Source organism: Cajanus cajan, chromosome 3 (assembly GCF_000230855.2).
Source record: "Cajanus cajan strain Asha chromosome 3, NIPB_CcT2T_4, whole genome shotgun sequence".
Classification (NCBI taxonomy): domain Eukaryota; kingdom Viridiplantae; phylum Streptophyta; class Magnoliopsida; order Fabales; family Fabaceae; genus Cajanus; species Cajanus cajan.
This window is the reverse complement of record NC_138519.1, coordinates 68714863-68738203: the sequence shown is the minus strand read 5'-3', so window position 1 is coordinate 68738203 and position 23341 is coordinate 68714863. Positions and strand designations below refer to the sequence as shown.

General features: G+C 32.8%; 3 protein-coding genes across 4 annotated transcripts; 1 reads left to right on the top strand and 2 right to left on the bottom strand.

Annotated features, from left to right (window-relative positions):
- Window positions 1-688: 688 nt before the first annotated feature.
- On the bottom strand, window positions 689-4264 carry LOC145956432 (uncharacterized). The gene has a single exon (XM_083072030.1). It carries the CDS (start codon window positions 4262-4264, stop codon window positions 689-691), a length of 3576 nt encoding a protein of 1191 aa, XP_082928156.1.
- A 2286-nt stretch (window positions 4265-6550) lies between these two features.
- On the top strand, window positions 6551-8687 carry LOC109818588 (sugar transport protein 1). Its single transcript, XM_020384105.2, has 4 exons — window positions 6551-6743; window positions 6854-7179; window positions 7368-7997; window positions 8094-8687. The coding sequence occupies exons 1-4, from the start codon at window positions 6614-6616 to the stop codon at window positions 8538-8540; spliced, it is 1533 nt and encodes a 510-aa protein (XP_020239694.2). The 5' UTR covers window positions 6551-6613; the 3' UTR covers window positions 8541-8687.
- Window positions 8688-13073: 4386 nt separating this feature from the next.
- LOC109818599 (GDSL esterase/lipase At5g45920) lies at window positions 13074-17719 on the bottom strand. 2 transcript variants are annotated; one of them, XM_020384122.3, is made up of 6 exons: window positions 17572-17719; window positions 17339-17453; window positions 16762-16998; window positions 14553-14620; window positions 14267-14428; window positions 13074-13404 (listed from the first exon to the last, which is right to left on the bottom strand). In XM_020384122.3, the coding sequence occupies exons 2-6, from the start codon at window positions 17435-17437 to the stop codon at window positions 13248-13250; spliced, it is 723 nt and encodes a 240-aa protein (XP_020239711.1). In that variant the 5' UTR covers window positions 17438-17453; window positions 17572-17719; the 3' UTR covers window positions 13074-13247. The 2 variants fall into 2 exon arrangements, with proteins under 2 accessions (XP_020239711.1, XP_020239710.1); XM_020384121.3 differs by having other exon boundaries at window positions 17339-17681.
- Between the last annotated feature and the right edge of the window lie 5622 nt (window positions 17720-23341).

The following is a 23341-nucleotide window of genomic DNA, read 5'->3' as shown; positions in this document are numbered from 1 at the left end:
TCAGCACGTAATTTGCTTGTGTTGAATCAATGCATTTTAATAATGGGGTGGAGAAGCCTCTGCGGTATAACTCACCGTTTACGATTGAGTATCGGGCCGCCTGTGTGCGGAGCTTCTTGGCGACAGACTGTTCGGTTGGCTGTTTTCCCAACTCAATATAATCCATTATCTCGGTCATCCAGGTCTGTTGAGGTTCATTAACCGGCATACATTCAAGTGGTTTCACGCTAGGGGTTGCGAGGTCAAGATGCAGAGTAGTTCGGAGTTGCCCCGGTTTTCGGCTACTACTAGCTAGCCGAGCTAACTGATCGGCGCGTTCATTGTGTTCTCTAGGGGTATGCTTGACCTGGACCTCATCGAAAGCGCTTTGTGCATTCCGAAACATATGGTAATATTTCAACAAGTTAGGGTCTTTCACCTGAAAGTGATCATTGACTTGCTCTGAGACGATTTTTGAATCTGTCCAACACACTACTCGCCGAGCACCAACTTCTTGGGCGAGTCTTAACCCTGCCAGTAATGCCTCGTATTCAGCCTGATTATTGGAGGCCTTGAATGCAAATCGCAGAGATTGTTCGAGTACCAATCCGGATGGTCCTTCGAGGATCACCCCTGCTCCACAACCTTGGTTATTTGAAGATCCATCTACATGCATTGTCCATAGGTCACTTACAAAATGGCCTTTCGGCTACAACTCGTTCACGAAATCAGCCAAGCATTGAGATTTAATAGGGCCTCGCGCTTCGAAGGTGATGTCGAATTCCGAGAGTTCGATTGACCAAGCCATCATTCGGCCGGCCAACTCTGGCTTGCGCAGTACCTTGGCAATCGGGCAGTCAGTCCGAACCACCACATGATGAGACTGGAAATATTGGCGAAGGCGTCGTGCCGCGTGCACCAACCCTAGCGCCACCTTCTCCAAGAGTTGGTATCTTGTTTCGGCTTCTTGTAGTAGCCGGCTGATAAAATACACAGGCCGTTGCTCGCCGTTTTCCTGCACAATAACGGCACTTATGGCTTCGTTTGACACACACAAGTACACCACCATATCCGCCTGCGGATCGGGTTTAGAGAGAACAGGAGGGGAGCCGAGACGTTGCTTCAACTCCTTGAAGGCCTCTTCACAACCGACGGACCAATCAAACTTCTTAGCCTTCTTTAACAAACCGATAATAGGCTTGGCAATCTCGGCGAGACATGGTAAAAATCTTGAAAGAGATGTGAGCCGTCCGGCCAATTTCTGAACCTCCTTGAGGTTTTGGGGACTTCTCATATCAATGACCGCTCGACATTTATCAGGGTTGGCTTCAATGCCCCTCACCGAGAGCATGAAGCCAAGAAATTTTCCACCTGATACGCCAAACACACACTTATCCGGATTGAGCCGCATGTCGTATTTGCGGAGTTGTTGGAATACCTCGGAGAGGTCAGTTATGTGCTGTGTGATGCCTTCGGATTTGACAACCATGTCATCGACGTATACCTCCATATTCCTGCCGAGCTGGCGTCGAAAAATCTTGTTCATCAATCTCTGATAAGTTGCTCCTGCGTTCTTTAATCCGAAAGGCATTACTCTATAACAATAATTAGCTGTGTCAGTGATGAAAGCCGTCTTTTCTTCATCACCGGGATGCATTCGGATTTGGTTATATCCCGAATAGGCGTCAAGGAAAGAGAGGACCTTATGACCCGATGCACCATCAACCAACCGATCAATGTTCGGGAGTGGGTAAGCATCTTTTGGGCATGCCTTGTTGAGATTCGTATAGTCAGTGCACATTCTCCACTTGCCGTTTGGCTTTTTTACCATGACTACATTTGCCAACCACGTAGTGTACTGAACTTCCCGGATAAACCTGGCCTCAAGTAACTTTGTCACTTCAGTTTCAACTGCCACCTTTCGATCGGTTCCCATTTTTCTTTTGCGTTGAGCAACCGGTCGTGCTTCTGCACATATTGACAATTTGTGACACATAACACTCGGATCTATGCCAGGCATGTCGGATGGTGTCCATGCAAACAGGTCCTTGTTCCGATTGATCACAAGGCTCAAGGCTGAGTGATCTTCCTCGGTCATATCGGCGCCGATGTATGTGACTTGGGTTGGAAGTATGTCGAGTTGTAGCTGGATCTTCTCATCAATCGGTTCGACGCGCTCTTCGTCATTCATTCTCGGATCGAGATCCCATGCTTCAGATTCGCTTGATGCCGAAGGGGTTACAGCATGAACTCTCTTGGATTTTTGTTGCCTTTCTTCTACGGGAGATACGCGTAGACTAGCAAAATAGCATTCTCGAGCCGCCTTTTGATCGGCATGGATTGTAAGGATCTGCCCCTTGTTGGATGGGAACTTCATTGCTAAGTGCGGTGTCGAGACAATTGCACCTAGCATGTTCAACGATGGTCGTCCGAGGAGGATGTTGTAGGAGGTGTTAGCATCAACCACGATATATTTTATCTGAATTTCCCTGCTTTCCTGTTCGTCAAAACAAAAGCGGGTGAGAAGTTTAATGTATCCTTTGGTGCTTACCCTTTCACCTGCAAAACCGACCAATGGATCATCATAAGGGATTAACTCCTTTTCCGAAATACCCAACTGTTTGAAGGTATTCCAATATAGGATATCCGCCGAACTGCCCTGGTCAATCAGTGTTTTCTTGACGATGCAATTGTGAATTTCTACACTGATCACCATTGGATCATCCTGCACGGGGTCGATGCCTTGAAAGTCGGCATCAGTGAAGGTTATGGTTGGTAATCTTCGTGAGTGCTGTCTCTCAACAGCGTGAACTGACCGAATAGCGCGCAAGTGTCTCTTTTGTGCTGAGGAGGTCGAACCACCCCCGGCAAATCCTCCTGCGATTGTATTAATCACCCTCCTTTGAACGGCCGAGGGATCGTCCTTCCTATCGCGAGACCTGCTTCGGCCTCGCCGTGTCCTTTCTGAGCTATCATGCCGATGCCGATCCTGGTGTCGCGGCTGATATGCTGAGCGAGGTCGAGATGAGCCTGACCGATCGACGAAGCTGTGAAGCTGTCCCTGCTTGATCAAATCTTCTATTTTATCTTTAAGGGCAGCACACTCTTCGGTAGAATGTCCACGGTTACGGTGGTATCTGCAAGACTTGCTGGTATCGGCTCGTGGTGGGGTAGAGGCCCTCTTCGGGATTGCTAGCACTTCAGATGTCAGGGCTTGCTCTAACACCGTTGCCCTGCTGGCGTTCAGGGGGGTGTAATGAGAGTATTTCAGACCTCGAGTGGGTCGGTCTCGCAGTGTTATGTCTTTGCCTTTCCCCCTGAATGGTGGTTTCGATTGCTTTTCGGCCTTGCCCCCTGATTCGGCACGGGCCTGACTGCGGTATTCGGCCAACTCTTCCATTTGCATATACTTGTCGGCTCTCCTTCGTAAGTCATTCATGTCCGAAGGAGGTTTTTTACAAATGCTATTAACGAGCGGCCCTGGCTTCAGTGCCGTTGTGAGGTGATGGAGTGCTACGGCCGGGTTGAGGTCTCTGATTTCCAATGCTGTTTTGTTGAAACGATCCATGAAGGTCCGAAGGGATTCCTTCTTGTCCTGCCGAAGGCTCACTAATGAAAGAGAGGTCAAACTGTGGGGACGGCTCGTTGCGAACTGGATGGTAAACTGTGACGACAAGGTGTTGAATGAGTCGATTGAGTTAGGGGGTAGCCGAGTGAACCAACTCAAAGCCCTGCCTTTGAGAGACGTTGGAAAGATCCGACACAAAGCCGCATCATCCGTGGTGCTCAAGGTCACCTGCGTGAGAAAAACATCAAGATGTTCGTCAGGATCCGAAGTACCATCATATTTATCAATCGGCAGCGATTTCCAATTATCCATTAAAGGCAACTGCATGATAGAAGGTGTAAAAGGATGCCAGTGTGATCCCACTGTTGCTACATCGGTGGGACGTCCAACTGTAGGCAGGGCCGATTCAAATTTTTGTGGTGCCGCAGCCGAGGCATGGATAGCCGAGGTATGGATGTCATGGGATTGGTAAGATCCGTGTGTTTGAGTGTTAGTAGGCTGGGTAGGTTTCCATGAGGAGTCTTGACTCTTTAACGCCTCATTTTCGGCTCTCAAAGCCGAAAGTTCCTTTGCATCCTTCTCTCGCTGCTGTTTCATTGCAGCCATCTCCTGCTTGAGCAAGCGCACGGTCTCGGTGAGATCAGTTTCGTCCTCAACTTGAACGTGCTCTTCCTCGGTTTGGTGATTTTCTGTGTTCATTCTCCTTGTCTTCGTCATAGCCTTGTTAAGTCTTCAAGTCTTTCTCGGTTCGGCCCCACGGTGGGCGCCAAAATGTACCTGTCTGAGGGGCACACTAGTAATCTTCTCGTATTTTGGTGGGCCGAACGAGAGTTCCGATCGAATATTCCGGTGAGGGGGGAGGTACCTGCAAAAGGCACTCCGACGCTCAAGTCAGGACAAAGCACAAATATCGATAGCAATTAATGAACAGTGACGTTACCTTGTGACATGAGCTATTTATACTGACCCTTATGGGCCCGGATTCCCATGGGCCCTGCACAAGATTACCATATTAGGTAATACGCCTCTAATCGGCTTATTAGTGTGATTAACTCTTAACCCTTGATTAAGGATGACTCTTGTCCTTTGATTAATGATAATTCACATTCACTAGGTATCCAATGGCCGATCAGCCGTTGGCAACCTGGTTCGGCCCTTTGGGTGCCGGTTGGATGTCGGCACCCTGGTTCGGCCCTTTAGGTGCCGATCGGGTATCGGTCAACTGGTGGCCGAAAGGCCTTGCCAGTACACAAAGGTAATTAATTTATTGCCGGTAAATAATTGTCGGTAAAAATGAATTTTATTGTAGTGATAGTGAGTCGTGACAGCTCTAGAAACACTATTTTAAGTCTAAATTCTTTCTTACGAATCTTGGTTCAATTTGCTAAACTCCTTCTCAACAATTTCGCTCTTAATCTCTTATATATACAAATAGCCTTAGAAAAGTTGTTTTTATTATATAGAGATTTAAGAATAAAAACAATTCTAGAATAAAATTGTTTTATTATTTAAGCAAATTATATCTTTTACCAGCGATATCAATTATATCTCTTATATTATTGGTGATATTTTCTATCTTTTATTTTTTAAATAAAAATCTTATTTTCAAACAGGATATTATCGTATTTTTTCATATCATTAGTTTTTTTTTCTTTCTCTTTACTAAATATATTTTTTTCCAAAGTTTCCCTCGTGATTGTGGGTATTTCATTTTTTTAACGCGGTTTTATTTTTTTTTCCTTTTGTACTATTTCCTTGCAGGTGCATTATTTGAATTTTAAACAGTTGAACATAAAAAAAAAACATTTTAATTGTTTTTATCTACTAGAAATAAATTTATTTCATAATTTAATCAAATTATATGTCTTATGATATGAATCATATCTCTTATATTATTAATTATTATAATTATATATTTTATCTTTTATTTTTGAAATACAAATCTTATTTTCAAACAGTATATTATCTTCTTTTTTTCATACCGTTAAATATTTTCTTCGAAATAAAAGTTTCCTAGTGATTCAGGCGGGGACTTCATTTTATTTATGGCGGTTTTATGAAAATTTAATTTAATTAATTTATAAATAAATATGAAATTAAATTTGATAATAAGTTAAGACAAATCTTAAAATTTCTTTCCGTCAAATAACCATTTTTAAAGATGTTTTTGTAATAGTCATTTATATTTGATATATAAAAATTAAAATTTTATATGACAATATACATTATATATCTTATATTAAAATATAATTTATATGTTTAAAATATATATTTATCAACTCTTATTTATTAAATGCAAACCGTCATGTCTTGTTTGTGAGAAATTTTAGAGATTTTTTAATTTTTTATTTATTATATTTATTTATAAATTAGTATTTTAGTTTGTGCATTATACAAGTTAAATATTTATTATATATAATTAAAATTTATAATATATATGTATTTAAAATTTATATAAATAGATATTTTTTAATTAATAAAATATATTTTTATTTAAACTAAATAATTTATATTATGGCACAAATTTATTTTAAAAATATTAAAATTTAATTCATAAATAAATTTGAAATTAAATTAGATAATAAGTTAAGACAATCCTTAAAATTTATGTTGTTCTTCAAAGTGCTCTCATATAATTAAGGTAATAAAGCAACGATATCTCTAAGGAGGAAAGTGATCTTCTAAGCATCAGTCATCAACAAGGCTGCATTAATTTCCACTGGAACCTCTTCTAACATTTTCAAACCCGCGCAAACACCTCAAATTATTTTTGAGTTATGAGCTGTGAATAAAAATATTAATAAATATTTATACATTTAAATTTTGTTATCTAATAAATATTCGAAATAACTGAAAGATAGATAGATATACCATCAATTTTATCCAAAATCTTTAATCTTTAATAACTGTCGATAATTAATTGATTTTGTTTTTTGGTCATTACCATTTTCACTCCTTATATATTTCAAGGTCGAACTGTTTTTCAGCATTCACTCACTTACTCTCTCTCGATTAGAATTCATAAAGCTTTCAGTTTTCTACTTTCTTCATTGATCTGTTAAGACAATGGCAGGAGGGTTCATATCTAATGCTTCTGGGAAAGATTATCCCGGAAAGCTTACTTTCAGAGTTTTCATCACTTGTTTGGTTGCTGCATTTGGAGGGCTAATTTTTGGCTACGATCTGGGCATCTCAGGTTTGTTTTTCCATCCAAATAAATTACATTTTATGTGCTCTAACTCTAATAGTAATACATTACTATGTATATTCCCTTAAGATGATGAATAATTTGTTGATTAATGACAGGTGGAGTTACGTCAATGGATCCATTCTTGAAGAAATTTTTCCCAGACGTGTATGAAAAGGAGCACAACATACAGGTGTCGGTGAACCAGTACTGCAAATTTGACAGCCAAATATTAACATTGTTTACTTCTTCTCTGTACTTGGCTGCTCTTGTCTCATCCATTGGTGCATCCACGGTTACTAGAGTCTTCGGAAGACGACTCACCATGATTTCTGGTGGTGTGCTTTTTCTTGCTGGTGCTGGATTGAATGCATTCGCCCAACGAGTCTGGATGCTTATCGTAGGTCGCTTGCTTCTTGGTTGTGGAATTGGATGTTCCAATCAGGTAATTATTTTTATCTTATACACTCACTCTATAACTGTTTTTCAAAGCTTTCTAGGTTAAAAGTAAAGAATATTTTTCAGTTAAAAAAGCTTTTAAAGTTGTATTCATACATACTCTAATTTTGTTACATATGTATTAATTGATTGAATGACTTTTTTGTTGTGTTGTTTTGTTTAATTTGTCTACAGTCTGTGCCAATTTACGTGAGTGAGATTGCTCCCTACAAGTATAGAGGAGCTCTAAACATGATGTTCCAGTTGTTGATCACAATAGGGTTATTTGTGGCGAATGTTCTGAATTACGTTTTCTCCAAAATGGAGAATGGAGAAGGGTGGCGCTATAGTTTGGGGTTTGCAGCAGTTCCTGCAATAATGATAATTTTAGGTGCAATCTTTCTTCCCGATACACCAAGTTCTTTGATTGAGCGTGGTAAAAGCGAGGAAGCGAAAAAAGAGTTGATAAAAATTCGTGGCACAAGCGACGTTGAGGAGGAGTATAAGGATTTAGTGGCAGCGAGTGAATCATCAAAGAGTGTGAAACACCCTTGGACTTGTTTACTGACAAGGCACTATAGGCCCCATCTCACCATGGCCATTGCCATTCCAGCCTTCCAACAACTCACTGGCATGAATGTCATAACATTCTACGCTCCTGTTTTGTTCAAAACCATTGGTTTTGGTGCCAATGCTTCACTAATGTCTGCTATGATCACCGGAGGTTGTAATGCTGTTGCCACCCTTGTTTCCATTGCATCGGTTGACAAGTTCGGGAGACGTACTCTTTTCTTATTTGGTGGGGCTCAGATGTTCGTGTGTCAGGTACGTACATGCACTTTTTTATATATGTTTGTTTAAACTTAAAATTAATGTGTACATAATTAACAAACATATGTGTTTGGGTGTGTGTACATGCAGATGTTGATAACAGTGGCAATTGCATATAAGTTTGGAATAAATGGAAACCCTGGTGTGTTGCCAACGTGGTATGCTACAGCTGTGGTGGTAGCTATTTGCGTGTATGTTGCGGGATTTGCATGGTCTTGGGGTCCTTTGGGGTGGTTGGTTCCCAGTGAGATTTTTCCTCTTCAAGTTCGATCTGCTGCTCAGAGTATCAATGTTTCCACCAACATGATCTTCACCTTTGCCATTGCTCAAATTTTCACTGCCATGCTATGCCACATGAAGTTTGGATTGTTCATTTTCTTTGGATTTTTTGTAGTAGTCATGAATGTGTTCATCTACAAGCTTTTGCCAGAAACTAAAGGAGTTCCAATAGAAGAGATGTATTGCGTGTGGCAAAAACACCCTTACTGGAAAAGATTTGTCAAGCCGGCTGAGAACCAACCTCACTCTGACTGTTAGGACTTTGGATGTAATTTTTTTTTTCTTTTTGTATTAGCAACATTATGTTTAAATGTATTTGTATTGCATGTGTCAGTATAGTTTAAAGTTTTCATTAAGAACAACATTGTTGCATTTTAAAATTTTGAATGATATTTGTCTTAATTAGATCGAATTTTTTAATTAAAGTATTTAATTCATCCTGTATATACGATTATTTTTTATGAGAGTATTTTTTTAGAGATTTTTTTTAATGAGAGAATAATTTTTTTTAGCTTATTGTCTTATTTAATTTTTACTTATTATATTACTTATGAAATAATTTTTAATATTTAAAAATAAAGTATATATATTTAAAAATAATATTGTGTCAAAATATAAAATATTTATTTGAATAATTTAAAATATCTATTTATATAAATTTTAAATATAATTTATATTTTTAAATAGAGTATATATATATATATATAATTATTATAAATTTACTTATATATTATAAACATTTAACTTTACATAAATTAAAATACTACTTCTTTTTAAAGACGTTCACAACAAATATAAAACATATATTATATTATTTTATTAGTTTGACTTTAAATATAAATTTTAAACTATGGAATATAAATTTATTATAATTAGAGGTGAGAGATTTGGGGTACTACATGTGAAATTCCAAGTTTAAAATCTAGTACAAATTTTTTAAACAAAAGAAAAATTTATTATGGAAAAGGTTTTGTATTTATGTTTCTATAATATTTATAATAATAATATAATATTTAGTCTCTTTATTATTATTATTATTATTATTATTATTATTATAATTATTATATATCTTATAAGTAAAATTGGTATGAAGTGAATCCTGTTTTAAAATTGATCTAACATGACTTATTTTATACAAAAGAAAATATATCTAAATTTATTTTTTTTAAAGTTTTTATATATTTTTCTTTTGCTTAAACATAAGTTTTTTTATTAGATATTTAAATATATAAATGAATAAAAAGTTAATAATGTGTGAGTAAATTATATTTTCAAGTATTCTAACCTAACATTCTTTGTTTCAATATCTATATTTTTAAAACTATCTTTTAGCATCTTATTCTTCATTAATGTTAGAATAAATAAATTTAAAAATGTAAATATTTAATACTTGTTTAATTTGTATTGTCATTATAGTAGCTACCATTAAACTTTGTATATATGTTAAAAATTAAAGTTTCTTTTTTGTGTGTAGTAAATTTATTTATAAAAAAAAAGATGTAATTAAACACAACTAAAAAGAATACGAAACATGAGAGAAGATAAAAATTTCTTGAAATAGGTTTTTGGGCGTCTATTAATAACTCATTTTAAGAATTGTGTAAAAAAATTTAATAACAAAATAACCATTGCAAACAAACAAATAAAATTGAACAATGTAAATAAATATATATTTAAAATAACAATTATGATTGTGTTAGATATGGAAGATATATTAATTGTAAAGTGAGAATAAAAGCATAAATGAAATAAAATTATGTGTTATTCTCCTATTTTGATTTTGTCACTTTCTCAAATAAATTGAATAAATAACGTATTTTTTAAAAAATAATTTATTTTTATTATTAATTTTGTTAAAACAGTTTAAAATAAATATTGAAATATTGTTACATATTTTTAATAGGAAATTTTTTTATTAAATCACAAAAGGAATATACTTTATATCTGAACAAACCATTATAGTTTAAAATAATAATAAAAATTAATTGAGGATCTTGTAATTATTATAAAGAATTAAATATATTTTTAGTCTCTCAAATTTAAGATAAATTAGTTTTTAATCTCAAATTTAAAATTTGTCTTTTTAGTTTTTGTAATTTCAAAAAAAAATTATTTTAGTCTTTGTACTTAAATTTTGGTAAAAAAAATCTGTCAAATATTGTCGCATAAAATCTATTTTCTGATATTTATGTTAGTGAAAATATCACATTAAACTCGTAAAATAGTATTTTTTAAAATTACATAGATTAAAAATAATAATTTTATATTTGAAGGACTAAAAATAAATTTATCCTAGAAGTTAGTCTCACCAGGCATGAATTGAAATTATGGCCTCTAGATGAATGGCGTCGGGTGTGAAAGGGGTGGCACCAGGCGCGATATTAAAACTTGGCATAGGTAAGTCGCTATTGATATGGTGCCGGGTGCAAGACTTGTTGCGTCGGGCGTGGATGCCCTGGGAGTCTCTGACTCTATGACATTAGGTGTGAGATAAGTTGCGCCGGGTGTGATTCCATTAGGACAATATTTGTGGGTCCTTAGCACCGAGCGAGATAGTTATTCATCGGGCGTGTAACTCTCTGACTTGGTGGGCACCAGACGCGAGGATGAATGCACTAGGTGTGAAGAACCCTAGGAGCCTTTGACTCTGTTGGGTTGGGCACAAGCTGGGCTACATTAGGCGTGAGTCACATTTATGTTGATGTGGCTGAGTTGAAATGTCTTGATTGGTATTGATGTTGATGTTGGATCATGTATGTATGGTATATGAATGTTTAAACATGATTTGATTTGTATGTTAATTTATATGAGGAAGATATGGATCATGATATTGGATTGATTATGTATGATGTATGATGCATTGTTTGCATGTGGTGCCTTATGGCATGTGTCTAGCCTAGACTTGAGGAGAGAAAAAAATGTTTTTGAACTAGAAGAGCTCACATAGAGTCTCTTAAGAGTAGTGCTTGGATAGGTCACTAGTATAAATGAGAGTAATGTTTGGATAGGCCATTAGTTTTGGGTGAGAATGGTGCTTGGATAGGCCACTGGCTTGGGTGAGTCTCCTCTCTAAGTCCTTAGCTAGTGTTGGAGCAGGGTATGAGGTTGAGAGTTATTCTCTTAACTAAGTACTAGGGAAGGTTGCATGGTTCCTTACAGATAATCGGTGGGAAAACTCCACAAGTGACTTGGTAATGCATGTCAAGGTCGTGGTAAGCCTGTACTCAACTAAGCTATACCTAACAGTGGAATCAGACTTCCAAATGTGTAAATGACATCATCTGAGTAAATCCGAGTAGAGATTTAATATCTTGATTTGCTGTGATCAAGCGGGCGCATTGGACGTGAAAATGGTTGAAGTGGTTTTGATAAGATGATCTATCACTTATACTTTTTTGTTGTTAGGAAGATCTCCTAGGTGAATGCGTAACGACGCATTAAATGATTGATATATATGGATATCTGTCATGAGTTGTAATTGTTGCATGATTGTTGTATGATAGAGGGTATGGTGTGACTCTATGAGTATGATGGTTAACTTGATGATTGAGTAGCATAGAAGTTTATTCTTATGCTTGTATGATTGTTTACCCTTCTGTTTCTATGTGGATGGACTATGATGATCATACTGTGTTGAAGAGTTTTGTCCTAGTGTTAGAGTTACCACTTAGGATAACTGTTTAGAGGTGCTTGACCGACACTAGGAGAGTATTATTATTTGGACAATTGTATATACATAGCATTAAATTTTGTATATAGTGGTGTGGTTTTACTATTATTTTTATATACATGTTTATATTGTTATCTAGTTTAATAACTTTTCTTAGTTAACTAATGTAGTTAGCATGATTTCACTAAGTGTAGGAACTACGACGAGTCATTATATATTTAAAATAAAATAATATAAAAATTAAAAAGTTATAACTTATTCTGTTTAGTACTACTTTCAAACAAAGGAATAAAAGTTTTGCTAAGCTTTATCGTAAGATATTCAAACAATTGGATGACATTCTTATTCAATTTCATTTCAATTCATCTTATTCCATTAGATTTCGTTCAATTTTATTTTGTGTTGGTGAATGATTAAATTTCATTCAATTTTCAACCAATTTAAACATAGCCAAAAACAATAAATTACATTTTTCTTTCAAGAGATGTTTAAATTACATTACTATCTCGTTGAAAATTACACTTCTCCCGTGAAATGCAATATGCTACAATTCAATTAAATATAAGCTAACCTGTCGACAAATGTAAACTACTATGACCGAGCTTATTAGAACTTTTTTACTCTCTCTTGCTGCGTTTCATGTCATTCATTTTAAAAACCCTTATCATCAATTTTAAGAGTTTTGAAATGAAATAATGTTTAACCACCATTAATAAGTTTTGAAACTTTATCCAATTTCATTTTCTTTCAATTTAACTGTTCTACCGAGTAACTCATTTAGATTAAAAGAAAATTAAAAGTAAAGATGAAAAATAACTCTAAAAATTATTATTGAACTAACTGAACCCCTTCTTATATAGCGTTCGTTAAACATTGAATAGTTGTTTAAAAGTCGAAAAACTTATAATTCTCTTATTCTATCTTTTCCTGTCATGAGCCTTAATGTTTAAATTTTCCATTCATTTTAGAATAAACTTAAGTGTAACACAATAATTTTCTAAGAAATAGGAATTTATTTTTCAAAAATAGAGGAAAAGTGTAATCTAATTTAAGCATCTATTGGAGAAGGCAAGTGTAATTTATCCAAAATTAAATCATCTATAAACTGCAAAGGCATAAACTAACACAAAAAACACCCTGATTATTGAAGAGGTTTTCTAGTAGATAATAGCAACAACAAAAGATGATCCAAATATTATCAGGTAACTTACTCAATTAACATGTAATGGCAGAAGCACAACAAAGCCAGCAGAAGGCATAATAATAGCCCCTACTGTATAATCTATAATCTATTATTACTGAAATGACTTCAGAGGGTCATTAGGATCGATATCAGCTATTAGTGGGAGATCAACTGGTATAGATTCTAGACTCAGGCCTTTGCCTCTCAGCTTCATGATTACCTCCTCAAAAACAACTCGATTGCCACTTTTTGTGAGATGCAAACCATCACTGCGTTTCAGTTAACAAAATCAGTAAACAAAATCATTGCCGGTGTGGGCAGACAAATAAGACAAGGCAAGACACACTAAAACCTTCTACACCATACTTATATATATAAATAATGACCATTGTTACAAGGACCAACTCTCCTAAAAATTTAAAGAGTTCCTAAATGCATGCAAGAAGTATTTGAACTTGGAGAATGAACAATGCACAACCACAGTTTACCTTATAATACCTCCGGTTCTAATTATAAGCAATAAATTAGATTTTTCTTTAGTCCTAATTATAAACAACAACCATTAGTTTTTAAAGTTATTCAAGGATGAATTTTTTTGTACTCTTAATTTATTGGTACTCTATTTCTTATGTATTCACTTATAACTAACATTAAATACAACAATTACTTAAAGTAAAGAGTATCTTTAGAATAAAATTTGAATTTATGATAGAATTAATTAAAAATAACTAATTTAAACACTTTTCTTGATCTTGATTTGTCTTATGTTCCTTATAATTAGGACCAGAGGTAATACTATTTAGGTAATCCATGTATCATGATTATTATCTCTCCTAAAATCCAAGCTATTAGAAGGAAGGCATAAGAATGATTTTGCATATTTACAAAACTACTGTTTAAGCTTGAAGCATAGAGATACACATAAAAAATCAGGGTAGCATCTAGCAAGGATCAATTCCTGATTCTCAGGTTATATAACTGTTGATACTATGGCAAGAACTACCTAAAAACTTAAAATTATTTGATGAAAAGCTGAATGGTTTTGGATCTCTTAAAATTTACAGCTACCGAATGACTACATCAGAAAGCAATCAAAGAAAATAAACGTAAGGGGTAAAAAGTTTCAGATACCATAAATAATCTCTCCAGTCAGGGCACTGCTGCATTTTAGTCCAGAGATCAATCACAGGAACTCCACATTCTTCAGCCACAGCAATGCAGGCTCTAGCATACTCACCAGCAGCTTCATTTGTCCTCTCCGGAAGGCCCTGTGGATTGTCTGCGAATGGATATCTGCAACAGAATTTTAGAAAAACTTTGAGCTTAACCTCTATTGGTATGTCTCAAATTTTATGAAAATGGAAAAGTTAGTAAAAGCAGTGACAGCATGAAGAACTAAAGGCCATTAAAGCCATACCTAAGACGTGCTTCTTCATCGATTGGAGGAGGTGTTATGAGGAGAACATGGGTTGTTGGCCATCGCTTCTGATTTTCAAACAAAATTTTACATTACATAACATACATAAATATACAAATTTGATTAAACAACATCAAAATGAAGGAGGGAAAATTAAATGGAATCTCCTCCACCTGAGGTACTAGTAACAGGCACTCCTTTCATGTTTTCCAATATTATATGACTCGAAGTTATTCTATTTTAACTGATTCAAGGACAACTATATGTGATAGAGAAATACCAAGGACATGTTTTTTTTTTTTCAGATGGAAATTCATCTCGTAGTTCATGATAGGTTCCTCAGAGTCAGAACCAAACTTTGAAAACATAACAGAGATATTGGTTAGTTACACACCATCATGTTGAGCTCAATAAGTCCCTAATACAGTGGTGTTAATCAAAGCATGAAAATCCAACAGCAAAGCTTGGTCTTTGTGTATCAAGCGATAATTCGCCTTACCTTTGCCTTTGTCAATAGTCTTGCATAGCACAATCAACTTTTTGACCCTAATCCTTCAAAACATGCAAATAGCAAGCTTTTCTCTATTTTGTCACTTGTTACATTCACCATGACTACAGTCCACATCCTTGAAACATAATTATATTCCCCTTAAAATAAAATAGGAGTCATCATTCTTTAAACCTGTGGGCCTCAGAAGATTTGATAACCCTCCTCGAGGAATGTTCAGGTTATGTCTTAATCCTTAAGGAGGCACCAATCTTTCCATTACATGCTAAAAGTAAATGAGGGTCTCTTCCAAAATCCTTTCTTGCTTGCATACCATACAACTAGGAAACCATATAATATACAAAGCATGAGTATAATAAAGATTTAGCACAGAGTCATCCAAACACAATCACATGGCACCAATGAAAGAAAAAAAATAAAAAACACAAGATTAAGGTTGTGAAATCAACGACTCCTAGGATCCTCCCACGGGAAAATCCAACCCAAAAGATTAGTCTATTAGGTGGAAGAGCCTTAAGACTTAAGTACCACATTGAGTTTCATTTTTAACTCAATGTAGAATTCCTAACATTGTCGCCCCCTTTTAAAGACTGACGTCCATTATGAGTTTCACTATATCGACACTGATTCGGTGGTAGTCATTTTCTCTTTAATAATTTCACTCATCTATCAATATTCAATTTGCACCTTAATCCAGTCTATAGGTAATCCTTTCCCGTAGTCCAACTTTCAATGAAAGCACCAGACTTTTATAGAGATAAAAATGGATTTCGGATTTCTGTGTATTTCTCAATGAAAAATTCCAAGGAAGATACAGAAGAGCAAGAGCTCCCAAGCCAGACAATATCCTCTAGGCTCCAAACAACTAACAAATGTCATAAACGTGACCCCATATTCTCTCTCCTTATTACATATATCAGACCTCCGTACTCCCTCGACTCTCCCATTAATTATTAATATTCTCCACTTACACTAAGGTACTACGAGCATCTCCGATAGGAGCCTGTGCTATATTACTGTCACATCAATTCTGACTCACTTTATGTATTGTTTAAATTTTAGCAAAGTTGTTTAAACCATAAAATAAACCAGAGCTGATGTAATAGTGATGTGGTAGAGGGAGTTAAACAATCCCCAATTGAAGATGCTCTAAGGGTCCCAATTTCTTGTGCCTTCGAGTGAGGACTCGTAATGGCTTTTTTAATGAAGCCTGCTGTTGAATCCTAACAGGAACATAAAAGTCAACCTTTAGACAAACAGTTCCACAACCATTAAAGCAACGAATCAGACAACACCATCTTGGTTCAACCTTTTTAACACCTTATAATTTTTATTATGTAAAATTTTTAATAACTTATCTCAAAATCTTTGTAGCAATTACCAAACAGCATTCCTGCCATCTGTTTGACCCCACTTCCCAATTCTCAAGGGTCTCCTGTCTCCACGGCCATCTTTAACCATCCAGACCAAGAAACAGCCATCATAACACTCGACCCCACCAAATGAAAAATGATTAACCCTTTTGCAACATGCACTAGAACAGTGTAAGCTCCAAATGTGTCAAAACCCTTTTGTCTGAAACAAAAATAGCGACCATATTTTTTTCCTTTTTTTTTTTTTCCTGGTTTCCAACACCGTGCAACTTTTGCCTAATCATTTGAAAAAATTTTGCAACACACACGCACACAAAGGCGAACTTACCTTGAAGAAGGACACAATGGAGTGAAGGTTCTGCTTATACTCAAGGAGAGGCACATGTTGAAAAGCTCCATATCTATCTAGAAGGCAAGCATCGTTGGCACCAAAGAAAACAGTGATAGCGAGTGGAGCTCCATTCATTCCACCATCACCATCTTGTGTTGCAGGGAAAACCTTATCCAACACCTTCAACGCCCACCTCGTGTTGTAGCCACTATACCCTCTGAGCATCAAATCTACCTGATCATCAACCCCATTCACAAAAGCTTCAAACTTTACATACAAATCATCTTACTCATTAAGAAGAAAATGAAGAAAAAAAATAATGAATACAATTAAACAATATATACTCTTGAGAAATTCTATTGTATTCTCAGAAATTTAAGAGTTTCTGGTTATGAGAAACTCTCACTCCCTCTCCTTTTGTGTGTCTTGACTCAAAAAATAATGATACCAAAAGCCTTAAATCGATCTCTATTCTCATTCCAAATCCCCATTTACATGAAAATGATCATACCCATTAAGCAGAAAAATGAAAAGAAAAAAAGAATCAAAATGATTTGACATTGTTTATAAGTACCGAGCGGGAGAAATGGTTGGCAAGAGAAGCACCCCATCCAGCTTCAGCAAATGAATCCTGGGTGATTGAATCGCCGAAAAGAAAAATCTTTGGCCTCATCTTAAAGGGGTTATTGCTTCAAACAAAAATATGAGCTTTTAAAAATTGAAAGTTTTGCGGAGTTACAAGTTGATGAGCAGTGAGGGGTGTGGGTGTGAGTGCTTAATATGGTGTACGGAGAATATTATGAGAACCTGCACTGCACTGCACGAATCAAAATCTAGATTCGCGGAGTCTCTGCGACAATCCACATGCTTTGCTCCAGATCGTTATCATGTTTTAGATAACAGTTTTATCATTCCATCATTTCAATTTCAACGTCAGATCCTGATCACATTGCATATTTTATACGTTAATTCAAAAAATATATATATATATTTACTTTTGACTTAAATACGTTATTACTGTTTATAAAATTAATAAGTTTTGATTTTAATTTTTTTAATAAAAATTATTTTTAATTTTTATAAAATTATAATTATTATTTTCAGTTCTTATTTTTTATTTTTTTAAAGATAAATAATTATCTTAAATGTTATTTATAATAATTTTAATATTATATTGATATTTATCATATCTAAAAGAATTTGCAAGTCCTTAAAATAAATTTATTTATCTACTCTAAAATTATTATTAAATATAAAAAATAATAAATTTAGATTTTTGGAAAAAAAATTAAAGAAAAATATTTAACATAAATCAAAATAAAAATATTCATGTACTAAATATTCCTTTATTATTAATCATTTTATTCGTGAGAACCAACACCACTAAGTATATATCGTCCTATATCATTGTTGTGTTGTATAAATGTATTTGACTTAGAAGGATATCACAACTAAAACAAGAATCTTACTAAGCTAAGATTGATTCGATTCAAAATTATGATTAAATTACATATTTTTATTTCATAATATAAAATTAATTAAAAATTTAATTAAATGAATTTAATAATATCAAGTATATTATTTAATATATTAAACAAGTTAAATTATATACGATTCATAACACCGAACCAACTCATTTATTTAACGATTATAATTTTCACCCTATTTCATTCATAAATAAAATTCAACAAATTAATTCTCAATTTGAATATCAAATTATTTTCAAATTAGTTTAATTCATTGTTAGTCTTATGTAGCATAGACGAAAAGTTAAGTTTTATATATGTTAAAATACAAAAACTTATAACTTTACCATAAAGAAATTAAGGAGAGTGTATTGGTTTAAAATTTCATAGGATTTTAAAAGACTTTTTTTGAATAAAAATGTCTGTATTCGATCAGGGATTTTATGTCACTTTAAAAACAATTCAGTGGTATTCAATCTGAATTTTTAAGATTTTTTTAAGAATTCATTAAAATCTATTAATATTCATTTGAGACTTTTTACAACTTAAAAACAATCCATTGGTATTCAAAAATATAGAAATTTTAAAAGATTGTTGTATTAGAAGGATTTTGAAAGACTTTTTAATAGTATCTATAAATATCAAATTCATAAAATAATCTCATCCAAACCCATTAGATTTTGGAGGATTGTTTGAAGTGACTTTTCATCTCTCTCTTTTTCTATGCTCGTGTCTTCTCTATTTTTTTTCTCTTACTAATAATATTGCACTATTGCTCATATATAATATTGTACTACTGTTTTCATTCTATTCTCCTATTTGGTGGAACTTCTATACGTAAATGATAGTGTCACTGATTTGCTCTATTTTTCTCTCCGTTCTCTTTAATTGACTTGTTCTATTTAGTTGAAATTATTCCTTAGTTATATAACACAGAAAATGCTTGAAATTTTAACTTTTAAGTAGTAATTTTTTTTATAACATATGCTTCTAGAAAAATGAAAGGTGAAAGCTAAAATTGATATTATGATCTCTATAATCAACTGTAAATCTTCAAGACCTTGTAATCAACTTAGATTTATTAGAATATATATATATAAGATAAATTTGAGTTAGGGTTTTTGTGAATAGAATGAGATAAGAATGGATCTTAGTTGGGGGAAGAACACTCTCAACACAAAAATTGTGATATCTCTCCCTCTGTTGAATTTGTTACTCCTATCCTTCCTCTTTTATGACTCAACAATTATTTTATTTATTTTTTTACTATGAATTTTATTTTTTTAATTTTTATATTGTGAAATTATGATTTTTATATTTTAAAAAATAAAATTAACATAAGACATTACAATATTTAACATTCAATACTAAAAATATTTCTTCACGACTGAATAATTAAAAACAATTAAAAAATTTTAAAAAAATATTTTGTACCTGTAACAAATTTCAGATTTTTTTTCTCCTAATGATGTTTATAAATTTCTAAGATATTTTAGATGAATAAAAGTGTATGAAAGACAAACTTTCACTCAAATACCAATATAAAATAAAAGGACATATTTAATTATAAAAGTAGGATAGTTATTCCACTATTTTTTAATCATTTATAAATCTATAAACAAAGTATTTTAAATCACAAATTATTAAAAAAAATTAAAATTTTTAGAATAAATTTTAACATGTGCAGCACTACATAACTTTTTTCGTAAAGAATATCATTTTGATGAATTTTCAATTGAAGTGGTGGATGAAAATCATAATTTTGAGTCTATTATTAAAACTCAGGAGCTAGAGTGAAAAGATGTTAATGCTTGGAGGACTAATATAAATATGAATATGTGGGTGAATGTTATTTAGAAGGATATGATATTACGAAGAAATATTATTATCATTTATCCAGATATTGTTGTTTTTTTTTATTATTTTTATCTTTGACTCTTTTTAAATTTGAATGTATGAAAAAAAATCTTAAAATCCTATCATATGTCAAAAATCTACGAAAGTTTGCAAAGTTCACAAAGTCTCGCAAAATCTATTAAAATGCTAAGTTAAAAGTCTTGTAGAATCCATTGAAATCTTGATTGAAAGTCTTGCGGAATCTTACAAAATCATGAAAATCTTGCAAAGTCTTTTAAAATTCACAGAACTTTTTTCAACTAAAAAAGTATTTTAAAATCATAATCCAATACACCCCCTAAATCATAAATTAAGGGGAAAAGAGTACTAGAAATACGTTATTTAACATTTTCATTCTAACACTCTTTTTAATATATATATATATATATATATATATATATATATATATATATATATAAAATCAAGAGAAAGGTTCAATAAATAGGATATAAAGTCTAAATAATTTTATAATTTTAAATAATATCAATCCATAGTGTGTTCCTGACCTTTTTCATTAATAAAAACTATAACTCAAAAGTGAAAAAAAAAAAACCATTAAATTAGGTTGAATTAAGAAAAACTTCTAATAAGTTGAATTAATTCATTGGTGAAGGCTAGCATAGGAGATCTCAACATGTCTTCCACCGTGGTCCATCAAATACATTTATTTTATAATGAAATGATCATTTCGTCAACAACATTCAGAACCACCAATGTCACGCCATCACATAATGCTTGAAATTGTAGTTATGCCAAAATTGGTCCAAGCATGTGTATCACGAGCATATACCTAACAGTTGACACCACTATTGTCTTGGCAATCATGAAGAAGTCGTTTAGAAGAGGAGGCAATGCCTTTGGGTTTGAGGATGTTGATTCATTTTAATTTTATGTTTATAAAATACATATATTTGATTTAATTAGTTTATATATATATAATCAATATATTTGATACCATTAATTTTTTATTAGTTATTTATATATTTTTTTTAAGTTTTTGTGTAGCATAGAGATGCTACCCAACTCCCTAAAGAATTAAATTATATAATGAAGTTGAAATGAGAGACATCATTTGTCTAGGCAACAATCAAGAATGTTCCACTAAGATCTCAAAGAAAGTTTGTATCAGAATTGAGTCATTTGGTTGAAGTGAATTTTCATTGCAATTGTGAAATAATTTTTACAATAAATTTGTATTTAACATTATGTTACTTTGTCAGACTTTGTTATTTTGTTGGTAAATTAAAATGAAATAAATGTGTTACATGATCTATATTTATTAAATTTTATTAATTACTCAATTCAATAAAAAAAAATTTATAAATATAGAGAATTAAAGTACACACACATATTTAAAATTTTGCCGTAGGTGATTTATTAATTGTTTGTTGCACGAGGCTATCAATTTTGTTGAATAGTAATTCAAATCTTAAGTCATCAATTTAATATTACTATATCCAATAAACGCAATAGAGAGAAATTGCTTCTATCTAAAAGTGTAATCGGATATGTTTAATATCTAAAAGTGTAATCGGATATGTTTAATTTGTGAACTTGAGTTGGTTTAAATTAATTCAATGAGTTCAAAATGAAATTTTCAAACTAATTTAATAAATTTAAATTAATTTTTTTAAAAATGTTTAAGTTAGACCAATTCAGCTTATTAAAATTTAATACCGTATGAATCGAGTAACATATTTTATTTTTTCTATTTGTGATCCAATTTGACTTGGTTATATAATAATAATAATAATAATAATAATAATAATAATAATAATAATAATAATAATAATAATAATAATAATAATAATAATAATATATTAATTTATATGATCATTTGTTTAAAATAATAGTATTTGATAATGACAACTCTGAATATGGTTAAAGTTGGCAACCGTCCAGTGTCCCATTGTTAGAGGGACACCAATTTTTTAATTTATGTAAATATAAAAATAAAATTTATATAATTAAAGTATATAAGAAAAATATTATTATAAAAAATAAATTAATCAAATATAAAGAGGAAAGTATAATATATAATATACTATATAACTGATTTATTTCTTTTGATTTCTCTTATCATATATTTATCTTATTATTAATAAATAAGGCTTGTCTTGAAATAATGTCTTGATTCTCCCTGTATTATTGTAATCATGATCTATCATACTCTATTAAAATTTTAAAATCAAATTAAAAATGTACTTTTGTAAGTCATACAAATTTTTTTTGATAATGTGCTACCATTATTATTTATTAATTAAAAATTTATAATTTGAGTTATAGATTATAATCTAGTTTTTTTATACTTGTTTAATTGTTTTAATTTGTATATGTTACACACAAAATTTCTGGTCATTTAAAATGAAAAAGAAAAATAAATTAAAGTTAATATTAATTTTCAAAAGAGTGTTCTGATAATTTTTTTTTGGTTAAATATCTTATAATTTTTCTTTGAAATGATGCAAATCTATTCCAAAACTAAAAATTTTGAAAATGAAAAATTATATAAGAATAATGAATAATGTAACGACCCGCCTAGCCGTCGCACAACAAACATCACCAAACAGAATAGAGTATGCATATAAAATAGTAATTATATATACATAAGTCTAGCTTTGGGCTCAACAAGTCAATATACAAAACTACCAAAATAGCTACACCAAGTAGCCCATAAACAACAAAATCAGCTCTAGCTGCCAACCGTAGTCCTGCTACTACACTCCAGCCTATCCCTACTCTGCTCGCATACATAGTATGATCATTGCAGTCTAACCCACATGAAAACAGACAAGGGTAAGCTAGTAAAAAGAATCAGCATATAAATGATTATAAACAGCTTCAACTTAACAGCACATCATCAATTTCAACAAAGTTAACATACAACACATAACAGCATACATCTACATCTCAGCTTCACAACACACTACACACATACAACTCATATCATTCAGCAAAATCAACATCTAACAGCTTATGCGTCGTCACGCAATTCAACTCGGAGATCTCCTACAACATAGGTGAACAGTTTAAGTGGCTATGTCCTACCGAACCGACAACAAAGAACATTTTTGGTTTTCTAGGTAAACAACAATTTGGATATCAATCCACAACTTCACGATTTCTCAGATTTTGTCACTTAAATAAAGAAGTATAGTACTATGTCAGGATAGAACAGCTGGATTTTAGGCCTACCACGACATTAGCTAGCTTAA

Bases quoted from the DNA above. Each gene is read 5' to 3' on its own strand.
- LOC109818588 (XM_020384105.2), top strand. From the start codon at position 6,614: ATGGCAGGAGGGTTCATATCTAATGCTTCTGGGAAAGATTATCCCGGA. The intron at 6,744-6,853 runs GTTTGTTTTTCC...GATTAATGACAG, and splicing joins CTACGATCTGGGCATCTCAG to GTGGAGTTACGTCAATGGAT. The intron at 7,180-7,367 runs GTAATTATTTTT...ATTTGTCTACAG, and splicing joins GAATTGGATGTTCCAATCAG to TCTGTGCCAATTTACGTGAG.
- LOC145956432 (XM_083072030.1), bottom strand. From the start codon at position 4,264: ATGACGAAGACAAGGAGAATGAACACAGAAAATCACCAAACCGAGGAA.
- LOC109818599 (XM_020384122.3), bottom strand. From the start codon at position 17,437: ATGAGGCCAAAGATTTTTCTTTTCGGCGATTCAATCACCCAGGATTCA. The intron at 16,999-17,338 runs GTACTTATAAAC...GTTGATGATCAG, and splicing joins CCAACCATTTCTCCCGCTCG to GTAGATTTGATGCTCAGAGG. The intron at 13,405-14,266 runs GTATCTGAAACT...ACTGAAACGCAG, and splicing joins GACTGGAGAGATTATTTATG to TGATGGTTTGCATCTCACAA.